This window comes from Cibotium barometz, chromosome 16 (assembly GCF_041138505.1).
Source record: "Cibotium barometz isolate CiBa-2024 chromosome 16, ASM4113850v1, whole genome shotgun sequence".
Taxonomy (NCBI): domain Eukaryota; kingdom Viridiplantae; phylum Streptophyta; class Polypodiopsida; order Cyatheales; family Cibotiaceae; genus Cibotium; species Cibotium barometz.
Genome location: NC_141061.1, coordinates 32,307,885 through 32,333,420, shown reverse-complemented (window position 1 = coordinate 32,333,420; position 25,536 = coordinate 32,307,885). Strand labels below are relative to the sequence as shown.

General features: G+C 38.8%; 1 protein-coding gene across 1 annotated transcript; it reads right to left on the bottom strand.

Moving 5' to 3' along the window:
* Positions 1-277: 277 nt before the first annotated feature.
* On the bottom strand, positions 278-3,197 carry LOC147630567 (uncharacterized). Its single transcript, XM_086810013.1, has 3 exons — positions 2,317-3,197; positions 2,006-2,152; positions 278-1,057 (listed from the first exon to the last, which is right to left on the bottom strand). Exons 1-3 carry the CDS (start codon positions 2,961-2,963, stop codon positions 496-498), a joined length of 1,356 nt encoding a protein of 451 aa, XP_086666139.1. The 5' UTR covers positions 2,964-3,197; the 3' UTR covers positions 278-495.
* Positions 3,198-25,536: the final 22,339 nt, after the last annotated feature.

Here is a 25,536-nt window from a genome sequence, read left to right as displayed (position 1 = left end):
CCCTCTTGGGGGAACTGTGAGAGGACTACTTGGTAGAGCTGACTTCCGAGCTTCCTACAAGTTGCAGCTCGATGGCCGCTCTCACACTTGGCTGCCGGTATCCTAATCCAAAAAGAAATGATTGGTATATTGCTATATAATATCATCTTCAATTTGACAAGCAGAATCAGCCAAGCACAATAAGGTTTAATTGCCGAACTTTAGAAGTTTAGTACAAGGGGACACAGTTCAGAAAAGCAGATCAATGGTTACCTTATAGTATAATATAAGAAGCCTGGAAAAAAATCATTTTCATATAGGTACAGCAAATAATTGTGGCTGGCGAGTTTTAGAAATTATATGCAGAAAGCTTCGTGAAAGACCTTAATTAATGGGGAAACAACCTGCAATGTTGATCATGCATGAGCATGTTTCACCTTGATCTTTGATTTCCTTGCTGTACAAACAAGGTGTAGCTAGTATTACCAGGAAATGTTCCACATTTAGGGTAATTAATTACCAATTAGTGGAGTAATTCAACCCAACACAAGAACTAGACGACCAATCGAAGAGGTTGAAGGGGTCAACAACATTAGAGTGAATTATAGCCGTTGGATCCTCATCGTCTGACAAAGGGTTTCTAGTTGCAGCAGCAAACATGAGAGGGGAATCAGAGAGCTCCTCGAAGTGGGCAAGCTGGTAATCTTCATCTGATCGAGAACTGTGTTTATGGGAGCTAATGATACTGTAATCCAAATCCACAGGATGATTATCAAAATTGAGAGCAGTGTCCTGCATACTTAATGCTGTTTTGATGTTACAATCCTCTAAATGATGATCGTGTTTATCAATGGCTGCATGATTGATAGGGCTATTGATTGCATGTGCAGAATTCGAAGCTGCTGCAGTAGCTGTTGATTTCTTATGCGGAGTATTTATATTGGATTTTTTCTGAGCTGACCATACATGATTATGGTCTGAAGTGTAGGTGATCACAAGCATAGTAGGATCTGATCGACTTCGCTCCACTTGCTTCCTCGCTGTGCAACCCTTGGAGCTGCTACACCTATAGTAACCTCTGCGCATTTAAACAAAAAATTATGATTATTCTAGATAAAAACATAAAAATATTGGCTTTGCAGATAGATCTTGTGCTTTCTCTGGACCACATACTTTGATTAAAATGGTGGTAATGCTATTAGACTAATTCGCATCAGAGGTAGAATATAACTTGACTTTGATGCATAACTAAATTATACTATTATTGTATTCACTGTGTAGCAGGCTTTTAGTTATTAATGGGAGGGATACATTTGGAAGAGTGGTATTCCCTTGTGGTACTATGGTTTGCTAGCCACTGTATTTCGTCATTCAATGATCTACTCCTATTCCTAACTGAGTTCTTTAGAGACACAAAAGCAAGAAAGCATTCCATTGATCTCGTTGGAAACTCACAACGATATTTAAAGAGTCAAGGTTACCATCATGAAAATAGCTTTTCACATATGCTTTGAAAGGTTTAGTGGGGGTTCGAAGGGAAAGATGAGAAAGAAGCCCCTATGAACTCTAGGTGGGACTCAACTCTTATCTCACACACTGTCTCTCATGAGTTCATTATCTAACAAAATGGAGCATATATAGGTTCGTACCTTTTATTTCACATTAGGATCTTCAAAGGGCTTAATTAACTTCCCATTGCAAGTGGCATTTGCGAGAGGGCTTAGTTAACTGCCCATTGCAAGTTGCATTTGCAAAAGGGATTAGTTAACTGCCCATTGCAAATGCAGGCTTTTTGTGTAGTTTCCCACATTATTAGGCTTTAAGAAACTCTCAAGTGGGCGTGCTTTTTTTTGACACATCTGAGGCCCATTTAACTGGTTCATGGGAAAGATGCAGTGCTAGTTAACTCTAATATATGACAATATATAACAATTAACAATTTACTATTGTTCGGGATCTAATTATATTGCGTTCTAGTACTTGCTTTTTTTTTGAAGTGTTGGAAAATTAGACCTAATTGATTTACCTTGGATAAGGTGAGCCTTTGATGGGTTTTTGCCCATATTTTCTCCAAGCCCATGAATCTGAGTGAAGGCATTCTCCCGTGGATTTGAATTTATTATTTACCCCAGCTCTTTCCGGAACACAAACAATTCGCTTTTGTTGTGCTTTTCTGCAAATTAAAACGAAAAATTAAATAAATTGCACTTGTACCACAGCTAATCTTCTGTAGTAATTAATTAACAAAATCCAGAAAAATCAGCTTCGCGATTAAATTAACAAAGATAAGCAAACCATGGATAACTTTTACATGTTAAAAAATATTTGGAGAGTTACTTTTTCTTTGAGCTCTTATCTTTGCACGCAGCGGGCGTAATTACCCTGCTTTCTACTTCACTAATCACTCTAGGCTCTAATCGATTGGACTTGGAACCATCATTTTCTAATTTTCTAATCATCACTCTAGGCTCTGTCTCCTCCTTTTTGTTAACTCCTTTCCTAATTATATCCTGATTTGAGTCCAAATCTTGGTCTAAGCTGCTTGAAGCTGTGATTGCAGCCTGCTCTTTTACTGCATATGGGACTGCATGTAGATTTTGCAAGCCTGGGTAATTAGCTGGGTAAGGCAAAACATGTGAGTCCACGCTAGAGATTAGAGCGGCATGAAGGCAATATTCTTGGTAATTAGCGTGTTGATCATGCAGCGGCTTGTACAAAGCGGGGTATGGCAATGGTATATTAATCTGGTTTAACATGTTGTTGGGAAGCAATAAGTAAGGAGTAGCTGCTGCAGCACAGTAGAGAAGGGAAGAGGGGATTGTAGAAGAAGAAGCTGCACTCATAGTAGGTGCAGTGGGAGAGGAAGAAGAAGGTGAAAGAAGATGGGAAGCGTCTACGGCAGTATAAGGATCGATAGACTGAAACTTGTTGGGTGTAGATGGAAGTGGGAGAGGAGGAGGGCTACAGCTAGAGCTGCGATCCATAATGAAGAGGTTGAACTGATGGAGGTGCGGTGTATAGCAGAAGGCAAGAGGGCACAGGTGGTTGTGTGGACGGGTGTGTGTGTGTGTGTGAGAGAGAGAGAGAGAGAGAGAGAGAGAGAACTCTGAGCGTGATAGGGTTAACCTGAAGAGAGAGAGAGAGATTGATTGATTGATGAGGGAGAGCGGAGCTGAACTGAAAGGAATCTTCAATCTGAGATAGACTGACAGAAAATGTGTGTGTGTGTTTTGGTTGGGGCGAGGGAAAGAGCCGAAGCGGAGAAGATCGGCGGCGCTGACCTTCGGTTGCACGCAAACTCGTTGCGCACGTAATCGTGCACATGCAGCCAATGCCCGGTTTTTAACTTTTTAACCTTCTAAACCGACGTCGACATCTCATTTGTAGCTTTTTTATTTATCATTATTATATACACCACGCGGCCGGATCTACGACGCTTGCATTGCACCTTTGAGAAGCCTCTCTCACATGCCCCCCCCACACACACAACGTGGTGTGTTTTGTCAGGAGAATGACCCCTTGCCCCTGTTGGTGTAGCAACTTGCAAGTGCCTTATCTTGAGAGTTAAGACACCTGCAACTTGCCACCAATGTGCCTCAATTTTCGACGAGCTACCTAGGCTAGCATAAGCAAAAAAAAAAAACCGTCCTTTAGTGCGATTTTCAAGGCTCAAACTGAGAAAAACTGGTTGTAATTTTACGTAGCCTTCAATAAAAAGATTCAAAATTTTGAAGTTGTAGTTATAAACCAATTAACTTATGCATTTTTTCAATAAAAACTTGAAGGTCATCCTTTTTTTCACGAGCTTGAGAAAAACTTTATTTCTAACATTGAGCATAAGAAGCAAAAAGGTAAAAGATTAAATTGTGGCACTTAAAACCACTTTTGATAAGAAAGATCTAGCAACTTGCAAAGTTGCAAACAAGTGCCTTACCTTGAGAGTTAAAGGCACTTGCAAATTGCCACTGATGTGTCTCAATCTTTGAAGAGCTACTTGTGCTAGAAAAGGATTAAGTAAGAGGTGAAAGATTAAATTGTGGCACTTAAAACCACTTGATAAGGATGCTAGGGAGGTGGTTCTAAGAGAGCCCCACACGTTATACAGCTTCTTTGTTTCTATCCTATGGTGGAAGTGTTCTATTAGTATAGTCATTTTGCAAAAAAAAAGACCAATTTTCAATCTCAAAACCACTCCTTTCTTCAAGAACGAGTTTTCGTTTTTAAAGCGAGCTACAAATCTTTTGTCAACTACAATACTAGAAAAACATTGTCCTTTGGTGTATTAAAAAAATGACCAAAATCTCAACCTGCCTTGACTAATCACACATTTAAAAAAATAGCGAATTTTCCACAGCAAAGATTGGAAAAAACTAGTCAAAATTTCGGCTTGCCTGGTTGAGATTTTGAAAATTTCGGCTTGCCTTGCAATTAATGGTTGAGATTTTGAAAATTTTAATTATGAAGTTGATTGATGTGTAGATGTCTGAAAGAAAAGCCTTCTAAGCTAAAAACATCTCCTTATTTCGGCATGTTAAAAGAAAGTATGTTTTCTAACACTCAATGTTGAATCCTTTCCTACACATTCACTTTTTGTTATGACAATGAAGCGTTTGAAATAAAATGCCTTTTCAGAAGAAAATGGTGTCTTTAAAGACTTCTATTAAATGAAAAGGCCCTCTATAAACTGCTTGCACCACCATTTCAAACCACATTAAAGCATGTCTCACTACGACAAATAGGGGGGTATAGTTGTGTTTCTATTTGCAAAGAAATCAAAGGAGTTAGAGCTTGACAAAATCATATTTTACGGTTATAAACACGGTTGATAATGCAGATATGGGTTTGTGGCTATGGGTTGTATTACTAACCGCAAAATATAACCACATTCTCAACCGTGAAACAAAAAAAAAAAGTGAAAAAAGTTGGGGCAAAATGGGGGAGATTGCTCTTCCCCATTCTGCCCCAATTTTTTTAATATTCATTTTAACTACACATCATTAAAATCACATTAAGAAGATAAAGATCTCAATATTTAGGCATAGAAAGACATTACATTTAATATCCAAAATATCGAAAGTACATTTATGATCCAAAATAGTCGGTTGTTATGTTGGTAAGAAAATATATGATAAATACAAAAAGAGGAATCATATCCTCAACCATGAGTTCTAAACCCAAAAAAAAACTATCCTAGAGTGCCCTATTCATCTTCAATTTCAAGCTCCTCTACATCGTCATCATCATGGTCATCATGCTCATAATTATCATCTATGGAGGGATTGGAGGTTGGAAGGAGATGGTATATATAAAGGGGTTGGATTGTAACCAACTTGCGACATGAATTTGGCCCCATATCTTTGGAAGCTTTGTTTATATGCCTCATGCATGGTAAGGATCTTGTAAAGGTGTTGCCCCATCATTGTTGCCCTGTAAATTTTCTAAAGAAGAGCCGAGCCACATCCACAACAAAGGCGTAAGGCATATGCAAGGCACAAGTTATAGACACATGCATAAAGTAAGGCATAAGAGGCCTCTTATGCACAAGAGAAAATGATGCATAGACACCTCTCATGCACAAGAGGAAATGATGCATAGAGGCCTCTATCCATAAGAGGAAATGATGATGTTCACACCTTGCGTACACTGGAAATCCATGCCTCTCACTTAGTATTGATTCACATTATGTATGGTGATGGGCCCTAGTGATGTAGAAAATGCCCAGCTAGGCACCCACATAAGTTGGGTGTGCAGCCAAAGCCCAATGACGTATAGATATAACTTTTTATAATGTGAATGGGACAACTACTCTCACTTGTGCAAAGCTTTCTTCTTCTTGTCTTGTGTTCTTACCCTCTTGGTAGAAAAGATAGGCTATGAGCACCCACATGAGTTGGGTGGCCGCACAGAGGCCATGCAAAGCCCTATGTATAGATACAACTTTTGATAATGTGACTAGGACAACTATTCTCACTTGTAAATACTAGTAAAGATAGTATATACCTATATAAGGCTTGTACATATAATAGTAAAGATAGGCTATGGGCACCCACATGAGTTGGGTGTCCGGGCAAAGCCCTATGTATAGACACAACTTCTGATAATGTGGATGGGACAACTATTCTCACTTGTGAAAAGCTTTAGTCTTCTTCTCTTTTGATATTACACTCTTGCTTGTTTGCATGCTTGTGTTTGAGTACTTGTGGTGTGTTGAGTGTGCATTCTAGATAGCTTGAGTGAGAGAGTGATTGAGGTAAGGAGAGTGGAGAGTGGTTCAACCTTGCTATCTCAAACCATTTCCATAGGAAGGGTTGTCATGGAGGATTGAGAGTAGAGGAAGTTCAAACAAGAGGTATTTACACATTTCTTAGCATGTTTCACCTCTTTTATTGGGACTTTCATGATCTTATGATTCCTTACATAAAGGCAAGAAGGCCCTTTAACAAATGGTGCCATTGGGGAGGGACTAATCTTGGCTGAGGAAAGGAAGTAGAGCCATTTTCTTCTCAAAAGTCTTCCATTATTCTCACTTAAGCATGCTCATGAATGAGCATAAATTCAAAAATGTGATTAAACCTATGTGTTATCATATAATAAACTAATCAAACTACAAATACAGATGAGGACAATAACACATACACATCCCAAGAGCTGACGAAGAAGTGAGGTGTGAAAAGGTCTAGATAGGGGTGATTCATCCCATCCAACATCGACCTAGAACATTGAACTTCATGAGCAAGAGAAGAGAGGACTTCTACCAAAACAACTTTTAGACCAAGAATCTTTGCAGAAAGAGGAGAATTCTCATTCTATTTAGGAAGGAAAACTACCCACATAGACTTCACATCAAGCTTCTCTTCATGTTTGGATCTAATAAGGGAAAAACATCTAGCTTCCATTGGAACGAGAACCATTAGGCGAGAAATTATGTCTTTAGAAAGAACTAGAATTGTTAAAACCCTAAGGTCTCTCTAGATAATCAACATGCAAAAATCAGGCATAAACTCTACCACCCAACCACCCCCGAGCCCAAGGGTTACACACATGAAATATAATGGAGTACCACATACCTTAACCTTGGTGTCCCATACCACCAAGAGGTATGACTCCAATACAACAGCACTCAGCTCTATAGTGAAATGGCAAGAATGTAGATACAATCCTCTATACAAGAGAACATCCCTTGAGTGTGCCCCATGTCCCTATTATATAGGAGGGTCCTCAAGTGACTCTTGACTCTCTATTTCCCATGTGTGACCCTTAGATGCCTGACCCTAACCTTAACCCTTAAGGTTAGTCCTAACCCATGCTCCACTACAGCTTGTTCCCATGCTCCCATGCTCACAAGCCTAATGTGGGTTAGCCTCCTAGTATATGCACATATAATGTGCACATAACATACTTCCCCTCTCTCAAAACAATGCACTCTTGCAATGAAAAGAAGGAAATCTATGTTGAACATTCTCAACCGACTCCCAAGTCCAATCCTCTATTTCCCTATCTTTCCACAAAATTTTAACCTCAAGGATTAGTCAACTATGAAGTTTGCTTTCCCTAAATTCAAGTACCTTTTCAGGTTCGTGTGGAACATAAGATAAATCTTCGGCTTCAATGAGTTCTTGAGGAGTAACTGTGTTATCCTCACCTCCCAGCTTCTATTTCAATCTACTGACATGAAAGACTGGATTAACTCTAACATGTGGAGGTAGTTTTAGTTCATACGCAACCGTGTCAATTCGACATATAACTCGAAATGGACCACAATATCTAGGAGATAATCTCGACCATTTTCTCGTTGATAAAGTCTAAGAGTCTTTAGGAACTTTTAAATAAACCAACGCTCCTGGGTCAAAAGATCAAGATGAGCATCCTCTATCAGCACATAAAATGATGCTCTATCCTGAGCACTCCTGATAGAATCCCGAGCTTTGATCAGCATTTCCTGCATATCACGCAAGAAATTCCTCGATGTATCAAGCTCAATGTCCTTAAGACTGACATCAATAGGTGCTCTGGGTTGATACTCATACATAAGCATGAACAAACTAAAACCTGTAGTCGTATGTTTAGAACTGTTATAGCCAAATTCCATCAATGGAAGATACTTTTTCCAATTTGATGGTTTTCCAGAGACATATGCACAAAGCATATCCTCTACAACCTGATTCACCCGCTATGTTTGCCCATCAGACTCTGCGGATGATCAGAGGAACTCATACTTAAAGTTGTTTCCAATTTCTTGAAAACTTCCTGCCAAAAATTAGTCGTGAACTTAGAGTCCCGATCGCTCACAATATCAGAAGATAGACCATATAGTCTAAACAGTTGCTCGACAAATTGGTACGCCAATTCCAAAGCTTTAACTGTTATTTTTGTGGGTAAAAACCTAGCCATCTTTGTCAATCTATCCATGACTACCCAAATGGCATCGTGACCCCAGCTGGTATGTGGAAGTCCCATAAATGAAATCCATGGAAATACTTTCCCACTTTCTAGACGAAATATCCAAAGGATGTAATAACCCAGTAGATTTAAGGCGTTCAGCCTTGTTTATCTAACATTGATGACATCGGACCACATAACTCTGAATAAAATCATTCATTTTTGGCCAATAAAATGTCCTTCTACTAACTAAAGCCAAGGTACGCTGTATGCCAGGATGTCCTGCCAATGGTGCGTCATGGCACTCAAACAGGATCCTTAACTTAATTTTTGGCACATCCGACACAAACCTTATCATTTCGGAATAAAAGACCATTCCGAAGTAAAAATTGGTTGGATTTTCCTTTCAACAGGTTTTGATCTACTTCAGAGTTGGACCCTAATTTTGCCAAATTCCAATATTTTCCAAAGAAAATATCTGTGCTGCATTTTTCCTTGAGTGAATCGTACAAGTTAGAAGTAATCTCACTGAAGCAAAGTTCATTAACTTCACCGATTCGACTCAATGCATCAGCAATGCGATTTAAGCTACCCTTCCTGTATTTAATCATAAAATCAAAATCTTGCATCAACTCAGCCCATCTGGCTTTTCTACCTTTTAAGTCCGACTGATCAAATATACTGTAAAGATTGATGATCTGTCAAGACCATAAACTGAGACCCGTAAAGATATTGTCTCCATGCCTTTAAAGCATAAATGATTGTTTACAACTCTTTCTCCTCAACTGGGTACCTAGTCTGTGCATCATTGAGTTTCTTACTCTCGAAGGCCACATGCTTCCCATCCTGGAATAAAGTTGCACCTACCGCAAAATCACTAGCATCAGTCTCAACAATCTAAGGTCTACTAGGATCTGGGAAAGCTAACACAGGAGCATTTCGAACTTTATTTTTTAGAATTTCAAAAGCCTCCTATATCTTATCATTGGATAATTGGATAATTGGACTTTTTATTTTTACCTTTAAGAAGATTGGTAAAAGCTACAATCAACTTCGAATAATCCTTTTAACAGATTTTTTAAGAAATACCACAAAACCTAAGAAAGATTTTAGCTGTTTGACCGTACGCAGAATTGGCCATTCCAAAACCTTTTAGATCTGATCCAAATCTATACTCAAGCTATCCCAAGAGATCTTATGACCTAAATATAACAATTCCTTTTTAAAGAAATCACACTTAGATAATTTACAATACAGCTTTTTCTTCCAGAGCCTTCTTAGAACCTCTTTAAGATGACTCTCATGCTCATCCAAAGTTTTGATGTATATCAAAATATCATCTAAGAAAACTACCACACATTTTCCTAACAGATCTTGAAATATATCATTCATCATCTGTTGGAAAGTTGCTGGTGCATTAGTGAGACCAAAGGGTAACAGTAAAAATTTATAATGGCCATATCTTGTCCTAAAAGCAGTTTTAGGAACATCTTCCTTTGCTATATGGATCTGATGATAACCAGTTTGTAAGTCAAGCTTTGTAAAATACTTAGCTCCATGCAACCTATCAATAAGATCATCTGATCTAGGTAATGGGTATCTATTTTTAATTGTAACCTTGTTATTAAGACTTTTATAATCAATACACATCCTCCAGGTACCTTGATCCTTTTTCTTAACCCAGGAGAACTGGTGCACCCCAAGGAGACTTACTTGGTCTAATTTGACCCATCCTCAAATATTCAGCTAGTTGTTTGGCTACCTCATCCTTCTCAGATTGGCTAAGATGATACGAAGAAATACTAACAGGTTCTGCCCCTGGGACTAGCTCTATTTTATGCTCCACCTCTCATTTAGGAGGTAATCCATGAGGCAATTCATCACGAAATACATCCTAAAATTCACTTTTAATGGAACTTAACACTTTACTTTCCCAAACATCTAAAGAAGCAGTGTTTGCATCAAAATGAATACACGAAGACACTGGATCCATAACCAACTGGAAAAGTTCATAGTTAAAAATATCTTCCATTAATTCTAGCTCATTGATAAAAGTTTCCTTGGGTACAACAATGTTTCCTTTAAGAGTTACAAGGCTTCCATTGTGATGGAAAGACATCAAATGTTTGACCCAATCATCAATAGAAAAAATTTTATTTTTGCTATGAAACCATTCCATTCCCAAAATTATATCCACATGACCCAAGCTCATGACATGGAAATCAAGCCTATCTGAGTACAATTGGATGTCTAATGGTAATTTTGACACCTTCTTGTCCTCTAGCCATCCTGATCTTGTACATGACATCCTCCAGCCATCCTGACCTTGTACATGTGATCATTCTGCATGGTTTCTAGCTTCATCTTCTGTACCACAATATTGTCAAATAAAATTGTGAGTACTACCAGGATCAAACAAAATATGAACCTGATGTCCTTTCACTAATCCATAAACACGAAATAATTGGTTTGGACCATAAACATCTTTATTGAAAGTACAATCTAAACATTGGGTTCCTTCAAGATGCGAAACATTAACTTCAGAGAATTTACCTTGAAGTTCTGTAATGTGTACAGATGTCTTTGGAATAAACTTTTTCGGTGCTGCCTTTTGACCAGAGGTGCCGAATTTGTAGCTTCATTCAAAGGATAAAATTTCTTTGTATGCCCTTTCTCTTTGCACTTAAAGCATGTGAGTTTTTCCTTACAAACTTTGGTTTTTTGCTGGCATTGTCCATATTTTTTGGTTTTGGTGTGAAAACCAATTTCCTTTTTTGTCCACTGTTTGAATAAGTAAACGTGGGTTTCTTTTCACTTGACGCTGGTTTTGATGAATTGGCGCCAACCATTGTCTTATGAAAAACTTGAGCAGCCTGAATAGCATCCTCAGCCGTTTTAACTTTGCACTTCTTCACCTCGTATTGATGATAATCATGAGATAAACCATTGATGCAAATACCACACAAAGTATGATCATCAGACTTGGATTTAGCAGAGCTAACTGTCTAAACTTTTGCACATAGTTATTAAAAGACTGATTAGCCATGCTATTTTTAACTAACTTGGCAATAACTTCGAATTCATCCTCAGGTTGGATAAATTCCTTCTTGAATGCAGCTTCAAATCCTAGCCAAGTAGTGGGAATAGAATCTTCTTTTAGATCCTTCCACCAAGTTAAAGCTTTCCCCTTTAATTAACCCTGTGCCATTTGTAGTTTTTGCGCATCAGTGAAAGGGTGAAAAGCAAAGTGTGTATTCCACCTGTTAAGCCAGGCATCCACACATTCTTGTGTCTTCTCCTTCTTCTCTCCTCCATACACCTTTGGTGCAAAAGACGGAGCAACTGATTTGGTAGTTGTAGATGAGGTTGCTAGAAGAGCTTTCTGTAGAGTTAAAATCTGCACCTTAAGTGATTCCATCTCATCATGGCACTTTGTTATTGTAGCCTTGAGATGTTGTGTCACCTCTAAAAATTTGCTCTTTGCTACTGCCTCCTCTTCTTCTTCATGGAACTTAAGATCTTCCCTTCTAGAGTTGGGATGATCACTCATGTCATCGACATTGTCATTGACCGAGAAGTCAATATGAGCCATGGTAAATGAGTTCTCTATGAATTTGGATTAAACTTTTCTTCACCTTTCTCTTGACCCCTCTTGACTAAAAGTTCTAGCAAAATTATTTCACTAGAAACAACTGCTCATAAGAAAAATGCTTTAATTAGCATTTGGTAGCTAGACATTGGCTAAAAAATCATGAAAACATCGTCTTCTAGAATCAATCCAAACGAATAAAGTATTAATACAAGGCATGCTTGCATTAATAATATACAAATAACCTGCATTTGTTTCGTGTGAGTACATAAAAAATGCACTATAACACCAAATATCCCTCGAAAATAAGAATTCTCGAGAAAAAAGAATTACCATGATTTTTTCCTAATTTCTCCTAATTTTCTAGGACCTCAAAATATGTTAATTTTGAAAACCACCAAAACCCATCTTATGGCACTCCAAACCTATAATTTTTCACAAAATTTTTAGCAAATAATTTTGCCAAAATACCATTGATATTTAAAAAATACCAATTTTTAGGATCTCTAAAAATAATTTCTAGAATATTCCTAATTTCTCATGAGAATCCCATCGTCCACGAAATTTTTAATTTTGCTCAATAATTCTCAAATCCAATGAAAATTTTAAAAATTTTAATGGATTTCTTAATTTTTTGGGCCAAAAATAGATTTTTAAAAGAATTTAAATGGTCACGGGTGCCCGAATGGACATACCACATGCCAGTCACCAATCCTAAATATTCCAAAAAATTAAAAATATCCTTTGTCTAATTTTCCACTAATTTTCAAGAATTTTTAAAAAAATTTAATTTACCTCGAACGCATTTAGAATACGAACGGTCCAAAAAAAAATCGAAATTCCAATGGTTTTCCTGGAATACGGAAAGCCAACAGTTTCGGGAAAATGAAAAGGTAAAAAAAAGGGAATATGAAAGGTCAAAAGTTTTCGCAATCTGAAAGGTCAAAAGATTTTTTGGAATTCGGAAGGTCAAAAGATTTCCCGAGAATGTGGAAAGCCAAAAGGTTCAAGGAAAAAAAAAATCCAAAAGAAAGAATAAAATTTTCAGAGAAATAATATATTTTTTTCCCTTTTTCAAGCTTTTTTCAATTGAAAATAACTTGGAAAAAAAATATATCTATTTTAAATATATATTTTAAAAAAAGGCTTATAAGCTTTTGGTTAAAAGCCCCCCCAACCCCCGCCTCCCGGTCTATGCGCCGAATTGAGAGAGGGAGAGATAATGAAGCTCTCCTCTCTCTTCTCTTCTCTCCACCTTCTCCAATACTTTCTCTCTCTACCCTCTCCTTCTCTTCTCTGTTAGAGATTAGAGATGGATGATTAAGGTTTAATTAATCATGTATTAATCATAATTAAGTTTAATTATGATTAATATTTAATTAAATTATCCTATTAAAATGCGTTCACACGCACGAGAGAGAAATAGAAGATAAAAATTCAAATTTTGGGGAAGAGAAGAACTTTACGCACACGGGAGAGAACCCATGCATCAATTGACTGCCCCACATTGCTTTTCAATAAAAAAAAATGGCAAAAAATTGAAAACATACCCACGGAAAACCCGCAAAATGCATTAAAAATATATTTTTAATCATAAAAATGCTCAAAAATTTTCTAAAAATTAAGGAAAAAAATCCTAAAAATTCTAGAAATTTAGGGAATCCATTCTACCAAAAATCCACAATAAAGTATGTGGTATTTAGTAAAAATTTCCATTAATGCTAATTTTAAACCATAAAAAATAGAAAAAAATAGCATTAAACTCACGAAATTCCCCCGCAACGTCGATTCGTCCATTGAGTAGTAGTAACACGCGTTCTATCGCCATATCGATGATCCACGTGCAAAATCACAAAAAAACTAATAAAATAATATTTTATTTAGTAAATATAAAAATTTACTTTTAAAAAATGCCAAAAATTGGAATAAGAAAGTAGAAACAACAACAATTAATTAGAGATAACTCTGATACCACAGTTAAACTCCTAAGATCTCTCTAGATAATCAACATGTATAAATCAGGCATAAACTCTACCACACCCAACCACCCCCGAGCCCAAGGGTTGCACACATGAAATATAATGGAGTACCACATACCTTAACCTTGGTGTCCCATACCACCAAGAGGTATGACTCCAATACAACAGCACTCAGCTCTATAGTGAAATGGCAAGAATGTAGATACAATCCTCTATACAAGAGAACATCCCTTGAGTGTGTCCCATGTCCCTATTATATAGGAGGGTCCTCAAGTGACTCTTGACTCTCCATTTCCCATGTGTGACCCTTGGATGCCTGACCCTAACCTTAACCCTTAAGGTTAGTCCTAACCCATGCTCCATTAGAACTTGTTCCCATGCTCCCATGCTCACAAGCCTAATGTGGGTTAGCCTCCTAGTATATGCACATAACGAGAATGGTAACCCCAGTCAGGCCAGTCATACAAACCCGTTTAGGATAGTAAAACTGCTGAGAGCCATGAACATAGGTCCTCAAGCATACTAAGAAAACCAATAACTCATGGAGTACCAGTATACATATACCTTAATGACACATGCAAGCTTCATACCTCTTAAGTAGCCAAGAGAAGCATTGTTTGGGGCCTATCATTATGAAGAACCATCCTGTACTTATGTATCTCCTAGAGTTAAACCAAGACACATGGCTACAAAGGCTTTTGAGCCAATACTAGAACTGGTCAAAATAAGGGCCCAAGCTCATTTAGCACTTCAGTTAAGAAGTATCATGTGCTTATCCACCTCGTTGAGTAGGTGGAGCTTACTAGAGTTGTAAGCACACAATGGATGTTTTAGGTTGAAACATTCATGGGAGTCTTGAAGGGTTTTGTGCATCAGAGGGCAAGACGTGAAGGATCTATGGCAGAGGGGTGGTTGCATCATGAGTGCATGTACTATCTCTCTAAGTACTTGCAGCTTGTTGATGAGGAAGCTTCACATGTTTGGATGGCATAAGGATCAAGTAAATTATCAGAAAAGGTGTTATGTGGAAAGAGACTCCCAATATGTCTTAATCACGACGAATGAGAGAATTTAAGTATTTTCATAATCTACAATTCATAATGTATGCAAAAATGTATCAAAGAGCACGACAAAGAATGGAAAGAGAATATGCGAAGAACATCGAAGAGGCAACAGGTGACCCCCACCATGAGCGAATAAAAAAGGCACAAGGAGAAGGTGCACAAGTTATGCATGAGGAAGTTCGAGCTCAGTCTCGGGTGTGACAAGGAGGTCAGATATGGCATGGCTCACACTTCTAGTATTCTATGTGCGTGCTTTTGTGATGTTAATATTCTCTATGCTTGCGATTTTAGGCTCAGACACATAGCAATATGTGGTCGACCTTATGGACAACATCTTCGAGTCGAAAGAATTGATGATATGCGTCTTACTCAAGACTCATGCATTGTTGCATCATTTCAATAACAATCTCATACAAGTTCCCGTGACACAAATCTTGTCGATGATGAGCTAGGTTACGTTGGGGATCTAGAGAGAATATATGAAGTTAATTATCATTTAATGAAACCGGTATAGTCATTTTAGAAATTGATTCTTTCTCTCACATGGTGTATTTGGTGCTAATTCGAAAACATGTTTATTATAGGTCATTTTGAAGGTTTGTTGGTTCCATACACAATACAGAGGCAAAGATGCTAACGTGAAAAGAGAGCCCACGGGTTTTTGGTATATTGACTCCTCTGAATTGCTACGAGGTAGCAAAGGACCGTACCTTGTTCCAATGCATTGTGAACAAGCATTCTTTTACAAGAATCCAAATGGCAATCCATGGTGGAAAATTGTGCAAGTCAATCCTTGAGGTCGATGGATTTTTAATAGCACACTGGCCTCATTGCGCAAGAATAGCAACCATATTGATATCTTAGAAAGATACATCATTGGCCGAGGAGGAGTATACACATCCCAACGTCACCGTGTGATGGTGATTGCTCAAGATAGATCAAGACCATCTAATGTGAATGAGGAATGAGAAGAGGAAGACGAGGAGGAAGGGGACGAAGACCTACCTAAGTTTGACATTGAGCAGGTATTTGAGCTTATAACATCAACTTTCCCTATACCACCTAGGCTGGACGTAACAGAAGAGGGACTACAAGAAGGAGGTGCTTGTGCAACATGTCTACATGCACAATGAGTTTGTAATTAGTAGAGAGGATCCATCATCCTTGCAACCACATAAAATAAATTGTAATCCTTTAAACCTCAAAGTAATTTATTTTTGTTATCAGTATTAATACCATTAATCATTGAATTATTATTCTCATTTTCAGGTTCAATTGTTTGTGTATGTTTAAGGTCGTAGAGCAGGGTAGGCAGCATGTCAAAAGACGGATCTTCGTATTGGATATCGATTTGTATACCACAAAAACTTGGATGTAGCATGGAGAATTTTTCATGACCTGGATGGAAATAACACGCTAATTTTTAATGATACCCTCTACAATGTAATGTGGAATATACCCGAAACCTGCTTGATTTTTCCAAAGATGTGGAATCAAAATATAGAGGAGCTTCAAAGGCTTTTGGAGACAACAATCAGCGCATGGTTACTTGGTTGGATTTATGCAAAGAACAAACGGGAGTATACTTGCAACACTTTAGTAAATGAAGCAGCTTATGATAGAGAAACTTTGTATGTATTGGAGCAATACATGAGAAAACGCTATGTTTGAGATACAATTTGTACTCAATTATTATCTTGACAAAGTGTCTATGAAGGGTTTTTGTCTTCGGATGAATTGTAAACTTGAATGTAACAATCTCATTGAAATTTGATTGCTTCTGGTGTTTCTAAACACCACACTCTTTGGAGATCCCTCAATTCTAAGGTTCCTTTTCCAAGTGTTCTTTGGCATTATTATCCCATGTTTTTACTTCAATGTCCCTCAAATTTGAGTATATATATCATGATTTATAATCTTGATATAGTGTCTAAGATGGGTTTTTATCTGTGGATCAATCGTAAACTTAGCACATTGTTACTGTCATTGAGATTTACTTTTTGTTTTGTTGTTTCTAACACCACACCCTTTAGAGATCTCTCATTTCTAAGGTTCCTTTTTAAGTGATATTTAGAATTCTTTTGGCAAATTAAATAAAGCCCATGTTTTTACTTCAATGTCTTAAAGTGGAGATAGTATTTAACATTATCTTCTTCATATGAAAGGTGTTGTATAATCTCAATTAAGTTTAGTGTCATGTTTCCCTTGTCCTTCCAATATTGTTGCATTGACGTATGTATCTATACAACTACAAACAAATACGCCAAATAGTTGCGTCAAGATATAATCTAATGGCACAAAGAGTGCACCAACAAATAGATGTTAGCTCAAACTACACAAAAATACCGAGTTTCCAACCAATCCTATAAGAAATGGGACTCGAATACTTTCCAAAATTCCTAAATTTGTCTTATAACGTCATGGAAGGGTAGAATCAACGACTTCAAGATAGAGAGCGGAAGGACAACTATAACGGGAGGTGCCTGTGCAACATGTCTACATGCTCAACGAGCTTGTACTTATTAGCAGAGAGGATCCATCATCCTTGCAACCACATAAAATAAATTGTAATCCTCTGAACCTCAAAGTTTTGTTATCAGTATTAATACCATTAATCATTGAATTATTGTTCTCATTTTTAGGTTCAATTGTTTGTGTTTGTAGATGTGTATCCCTCATCATATGAAGAGTGGCAACCAATTGAGTGCATGATTGGGATCATGACTATGGTACATGCACACATTGGGTAGCTGCAGTATGAGGGGAGGACTAAAAGAAGTCTTGCTGATGCATGTATTTTTTTTTATGACCACTTTTACTATTTGCTCTTTTACTATTTGCAGGACAAAGCCAATAGGCATGGATGCTTGGAAAAGTTGCCTCTCCAAGCAGATTGGAACCACATAGATTGGCCAATTCATGATTCATGCATTATAGAATATGTTAAGAGTAAGCTTTACAAAGACATGCAACGATCACTACGAGGGGATAGTCCCACACGGATAGTGAAAATTGTGCTCTACCTACCAATAACTATTTTAGTGGAGCTTTTCAATGTCTGTGAGGTTAAAATTACAAACATTAGAAGAACTCGGAGCTCATTTTGGGGCCCTGTAGTAAGAAGTTCACTATTTTCTTATTTATCTTGCTCTTAAACTACGTAATAGTCACAATAGGTCCAAAACCGTCAATTTGAGGCAATAAATATATTATTGCTCACAAACGTCTTATCATTAAAAGCTTTGAGAAGATACCTTTTTCATAGGTTTGGCTCACACGTATGAACGATTCTTCTATCAATATTACATAACTGATCTCTCTCATTTCGAATTTAAAAATGTTTAGCGCCTTCTCAACTCTCAAACAAAACAATATATAGTAAGAAAGAATACATCACATTGTTGCGAAACATGGCAGAAGGAGAAACCAGTAGGAAACGACTTCATCATTTCCATGTCGACTTGGAACAACACTATGCACCAATATTGAAGCGCCAAAAGAGTTTGCATCTATGCACTGAGCAAAGAGACATGCTGCAGAAAGGAGGTTTGCAGCATATAGACTTGTGGTGTGACGGAGGCATCTATCCAACATGCATCATTAGAAATTCAACACCTCCATTCTCTAATCCAACAACTCTATTGAAGTTTGTAGGCAATGGAGTAAATGGATTGCATGGATACGTCTCAACTCAATGTGCTAATGCAAATACGTACAAGAATTTATAAAGGAGGCAAGCAGAAGGCAAGATAAGATAGAGTGTGTGGCATTGAAGCAACTTCTAGAAAATGAGAAGGAAGAACATAAAAAGACAAAGGCAATGCTACTGAAAGCGAGGAGAAAAGGCATTGTATTAGGAGAGAGACTACGGAATAGAAAAATCCGCAACATTGCAGAGTTGAAGGCTGGCTCTGGAGGATGTAAGAGCAGAATTAATAAAGCAAGGTATGACGATATCTTATTGTTAACTTCCATTAATGAGAATCTAGAAATGTAAGTATTTGCATGTTTATTTCTTTATTGCATCCAAATTGTTTAACGAATGAAGAAGTTCCAAAAAATTTCAATGTAAATCAATGAACTTTTAAAGGTGAGTTATAAGTGTCTCATTGTATAATTGTAGATGTGTTTCTTTCTTGTTGTAGGAAAATTTTAAGGCTTGGTGAAGTAAATGAAAATTCCAATCTTGTTTCAGTGAAGCAAATAAAAGGTTTAGTCTCTACAGTTATCGTGCAGAGCTTGATAGATGAAAAAAAGTTCAAAAGGGTGAAACGTTGTCGTGCCACGGCACGACGTCTATGGTGTGAAACCATGCATGTGAGGCCATTAAATGCAAATCCAGATGAATGGGATTAAGTGCCTGTGTACATATGGGATGTATGGCGTGTGGAGAGTTTTGCTTTGGAATGTGTTGCCAGATGTACAGGGTGGAATGGTTTGTGTTGAGCTTGTTGCAGGCCTGTCCGGTGAGAGGTCCACTAGAGATGATCAGCTGCTTGGTAGCCTGAATTTATGTGCGCGTCCAATATATAATTGGGCACTGGAGGGTTGCATCTCGAAAGATGTGAAAGCATGGGGGATTAATGTTGCTTTGAAGTGTGTATGCGTCCAAGTACAGCGGGCACTAAGTTGCATTTGAAGAAGGTGTGTGGAGGGCATGGGCAATTTAAAGGCGAAAGAGGACCAGTATTGCCTTGGATATTGGTGTGAAATGAAAGCATAGATGATGGCCATCTTCTAGGCCTTAGAAGAAATTTAAAAAAAATGAATGATGATTATGATGTAAAAAAAAATGATGATTAAAATGATGATTATAGCATGCTACGTGGAACCTAATATGGTTGCCAGCGTGATGTTCTAGAGGGCTGGCGAGCTAGCCAGGGGGCTTTTCCAGGGGTTCTACTGACGGGGCACTGCAGATGCTGCAGAGGAAAAGAGGTGTAGCTGTGAACCGCCGGGGAGGGAGGGGGAAGTTCGGGGATTCAGCGGGGCTCTGAGGCGTCAGCTTGTAGGCCGCCTTGTGTGTTGGGGAAGGCTGGCAAGAGAGAGAACAAGGCCGGCTGGGATTTAGCGGGGCTCTGAGGCGTCAGCTTGTAGGCCGCCTTGTGTGTTGGGGAAGGCTGGCAGGAGAGAGAACAAGGCCGACTGGGATTCAGCGGGGCTCTGGGAAGCAGCCGCCGCAGGTGTGAGCAGAGCAGAGGCAGATATATGTGTTGCTTGTTTGTTTAGCTGTTCGCTGGTAGCACAGTGGCGAGTTTCTTTGATTGTATCTGCTGCCGCTTGCTCTTCAGCGTATGGAAGTGCCGTTGAGTGTGATGACGATGCCGGTTTTGGAGTGTTGGCAGCTAGTGTCGCCTCCCAGTCTACATCTACGTAACAGGTCGTGTGCATAGGCTTGGCCACATAAGATTGTCAAAACAAGGTGACGAAATGGTGCTCAAGGAACAATATAACTGGAAATGATTATTCACGGTGGTTACATGTAAAGAGGCTGATGAAAGCGATCAAGATCGAGGCACGTTTCCTTCAAGCATCTCCAAATTTGGACAAAATACGGGAATAGAAGAGGCTCTGTCTCTTTCTTGTGGAAGATATCAAGCTCTGCTAAAGCTTTGCTATGGGCTGTCGGCATGCATATGCTAAAGATATGTATACCTTTGTATTTGATGATGTCTTGTGAGTTTTATTTGTTTTGTCTCGTGAGTGTTGTTGCATGTCAATCATATTGTACAAACATATAGCATATGTTATGGGAAGATCTTTCTTGATGATGAAGCTTTGATGATGATATATGAAGATGATGATGAGATCTCCTAAGTCTCGTATCGTCAAAGTTGATGATGAGTGTTTCTTGTATGAGTTGTTGAAAACATCCCATTGAATGTATGCCTAAGCCAAGAGATTGAGATAATACCATGCTATACCTTGTTCTATGATAAGCTGAGAAGACATTTGATGCTATGCTAGGTCCCTTGCCTTACAAGAGTGGTGCCCTTGAAGAGATAAATATTCTGTTTCCTTGCTGGGATTTGGAAGCTACTCTCACAGCCAGAAGTCTCGCACTTTCCCAGCGACACCGCCCACGTCACGACAGCTTCTGGTGAACCCGACGTGAAACTGCTGGGGTGAGAGTGTGGTGAAATACACAGGGAAGCTATGGCTGAGAATCCTTAGGGTCAGGGGGTTCATTTTGACCCCAGGGTTATGCAAATGTTTCAGATGTTTACTATGTATATGCAACAGCAACAAGCTGCTGAGAGGGAGCAAATTTCCACGACTAAAGCACTGAAGTCAATCGTGAAAAAGGTGGATCAATTTGATGGTAAAGACATCACAAAGTACCTGCGCAATTACACAAAGGAAATGGAGCTAAACAGGGTGACTGAGGAGGATATGGTTTGAAGTTTTGAGCTGGTATGTGTTCCTGAAATAAGAGAGCGCATAAGAAGATTACAGGCAGCACATGGTGGCAAAAATTGGGAGGAGTTCAAGCTTTCTTTGAAGGATGATTATTTCATGGAGGATTCGGAGGCAGGAGACTGTATACGTCTTGAGACTGGCTGGGAAGAGCCTGTGGATTCTCAATCTGTTCATGCCTACATTGCAAAATGCCAGAATAATGAGGCACAGGAAGAGGAAAAGCGTAAGAGAGAAAATGACAAAGGAGATGCCATGGATGATGGTTATGATGCTTCTATGAATGCTTTGCCATGTTTGTTTGATAGTGTTCAAGGTGTTGATGATATACATGTTGCTAATAATGTTATGGAGGATAGTGCATATGTGACCGGAAGTCATACGAATGTTGTTTCAGAGGATGTTTGCTTTGCAGATGGTGGATTTTGTTTGGAGTTTCTCTTTCAAGACAAGCAGGTTTTGTTAGAGGATCAGTTTAGTGAAGTTAATGTTTATGTGGATGAGTCTATTGCTCAAGACAGTGCGGATCTTGGGATGGCTCAGCTGTTTGATAATGATGAGTTTCTATTTGCAAACATTGGTAACCAACAATCTATGAATGAGGCTTCTTGCACTCTTGATGATGCTAGAGATGTGTCTTGTTTACATGACAAAGATGATGCTTTTGATGTTTATGCTATTGATGGACCGGGACATTTTGATGTAGCATCACACCTTGATTTTCTTGCACCAGTTTGCATAGATGCATGTGAAGCATGTAAAGACTTTGACAGCATATTGGTGGTGAGGATAGATGAGGAGGTAATATGCAAAAGAGCACAATGTGATAAATGGCTTGCTATGATGCCATTATGTGTATTTGAACCAAGGATATGCTATAAGTCAATGGAGCAGGCTCATGTGGAATGCAAATGGGTATTTGATCTTGGTATATGGATTGCTGGCAACCATGACAAATGTATTTGGGGATTGAATGCAGAACAATGGTGGATAATCATGAAGGCTTTGTTTTTTTTACTTGTTTGATATTTATGGATACCAAAGCTTGGTTTGAAACACTTTAAAGTGTTCCAAACATGGGGGTTGGCCAGATGACAGGTTCTTTCTGCTGATTAATGTATGAAGATGACATTCAGATATATGTGGATCTTGATGATGACTTGGCACATACCGGAGGATGTGCAGGTTTAGAGGGGGTGGATGTCGTGCCACGGCACGTCTATGGTGTGAAACCATGCATGTGAGGCCATTAAATGCAAATCCAGATGAATGGGATTAAGTGCCTGTGTACATATGGGATGTATGGCGTGTGGAGAGTTTTGCTTTGGAATGTGTTGCCAGATGTACAGGGTGGAATGGTTTGTGTTGAGCTTGTTGCAGGCTTGTCCGGTGAGAGGTCCACTGGAGATGATCAGCTGCTTGGTAGCCTGAATTTATGTGCGCGTCCAATATATAATTGGGCACTGGAGGGTTGCATCTCGAAAGATGTGAAAGCATGGGAGATTAATGTTGCTTTGAAGTGTGTATGCGTCCAAGTATAGCGGGCACTAAGTTGCATTTGAAGAAGGTGTGTGGAGGGCATGGGCAATTTAAAGGCGAAAGAGGACCAGTATTGCCTTGGATATTGGTGTGAAATGAAAGCATAGATGATGGCCATCTTCTAGGCCTTAGAAGAAATTTAAAAAAAAAATGAATGATGATTATAATGTTAAAAAAATGATGATTAAAATGATGATTATAGCATGCTACGTGGAACCTAATATGGTTGCCAGCGTGATGTTCTAGAGGGCTGGCGAGCTAGCCAGGGGGCTTTTCCAGGGGTTCTACTGACGGGGCGCTGCAGCTGCTCTGCAGAGGAAAAGAGGTGTAGCTGTGAACCGCCGGGGAGGGAGGGGGAAGTTCAGGGATTCAGCGGGGCTCTGAGGCGTCAGCTTGTAGGCCGCCTTGTGTGTTGGGGAAGGCTGGCAAGAGAGAGAACAAGGCCGGCTGGGATTTAGCGGGGCTCTGAGGCGTCAGCTTGTAGGCCGCCTTGTGTGTTGGGGAAGGCTGGCAGGAGAGAGAACAAGGCCGGCTGGGATTCAGCGGGGCTCTGGGAAGCAGCCGTAGGTGTGAGCAGAGCAGAGGCAGATATATGTGTTGCTTGTTTGTTTAGCTGTTCGCTGGTAGCACAGTGGCGAGTTTCTTTGATTGTATCTGCTGCCGCTTGCTCTTCAGCGTATGGAAGTGCCGTTGAGTGTGATGACGACGCCGGTTTTGGAGTGTTGGCAGCTAGTGTCGCCTCCCAGTCTGCATCTACGTAACAGGTCGTGTGCATAGGCTTGGCCACATAAGATTGTCAAAACAAGGTGACGAAATGGTGCTCAAGGAACAATATAACTGGAAATGATTATTCACGGTGGTTACATGTAAAGAGGCTGATGAAAGCGATCAAGATCGAGGCACATTTCCTTCAAGCATCTCCAAATTTGGACAAAATACGGGAATAGAAGAGGCTCTGTCTCTTTCTTGTGGAAGATATCAAGCTCTGCTAAAGCTTTGCTATGGGCTGTCGGCATGCATATGCTGAAGATATGTATACCTTTGTATTTGATGATGTCTTGTGAGTTTTATTTGTTTTGTCTCGTGAGTGTTGTTGCATGTCAATCATATCGTACAAACATATAGCATATGTTATGGGAAGATCTTTCTTGATGATGAAGCTTTGATGATGATATATGAAGATGATGATGAGATCTCCTGCCATAAGTCTCGTATCGTCAAAGTTGATGATGAGTGTTTCTTGTATGAGTTGTTGAAAACATCCCATTGAATGTATGCCTAAGCCAAGAGATTGAGATAATACCATGCTATACCTTGTTCTATGATAAGATGAGAAGACATTTGATGCTATGCTAAGGTCCCTTGCCTTACAAGAGTGGTGCCCTTGACGAGATAAATATTCTGTTTCCTTGCTGGGATTTGGAAGCTACTCTCACAGCCAGAAGTCTCGCACTTTCCCAGCGACACCGCCCACGTCACGACAACGTGATAGTGTCGAAAAGTTTATATCACAAAGTAGAGTTGATGTCGAAAAAATTCAAGAAGCCCTTGATATGAGTGGGGTGAGTAGAAAAGGATATGCTTCAATCTTTAACATCGTTTCTTCTACTCTCAAAGATCAACGGATAAAACGTGTATTGTTACCCACCCCAGCAGTAGTGTGGTGCCAAAGAGGTCTTCTAAATCAGGAAATAGATGACTTCACTGGACAATATTTACATATCCAAAATGTATATGAAGGGGCCAAAGAAAGGACTATATATGATCCTTTGAATAATAATTTTGTGGAGTTGCAACAATTACAGAGAAGAATGGTGGAGTTTTATAACATCACACTTGAGGAATGTAAAGGAGTTTTAAAGTTTGTTGTTAAGCTTGATGAATGTGAAATTGTAAAGGAAAAGAAGATAGAAAGAGTGACTATCACCTTGATGAATCAGGCACTTGATCCATCAATCACAAAGACCAGTTCAAAGTACTTTAGCGTCCAATCAGAAAAACATGTATGGTGGTTGGGATCATTTGAGGTATGGATTTTCTTATTTTTGTATTAGTATTTGTTGAATATACATGTATATTTTTTAATAAACTTCTAACATATCATTCTATTGTAATGGCAGGTGAAGACAGAGGACCATGAAACACTTAACTGGGTTTTTCACCAGACAGATATACCCTCAACTGTAAGGAGTCAAATTTTAGGGGTCATCTTCATGTTCCAGACAAAGGTGATTTTCAAGTATAATGGCATATGGCAGGTGATCTTAAGACATTGAAGTGTATGTACAACATCTGTAAAGGGGGTAACTCCAAATCTCCTTGCTTGTATTGTAAACAACCAGCCCATGTCTTGGATTTCAAATGGTGGAGAAGAGCACCCAATAGGGACAAGGAAGATCCAAATTTTAAAGCAGTTCTTGATATTCCATTATGCAATGTTCACATTTGCACATTGCATGCATTGTGTAGAATTATTGAGAAACTTGTTTTTCTATATATTGGATTTGCCTGGAAACTTCAGCCTGAGGTGAAAAGAAAAGAGGCAATACAATCATTGGAAGCGGTATTATCAAAAATTGGTCTACATGGT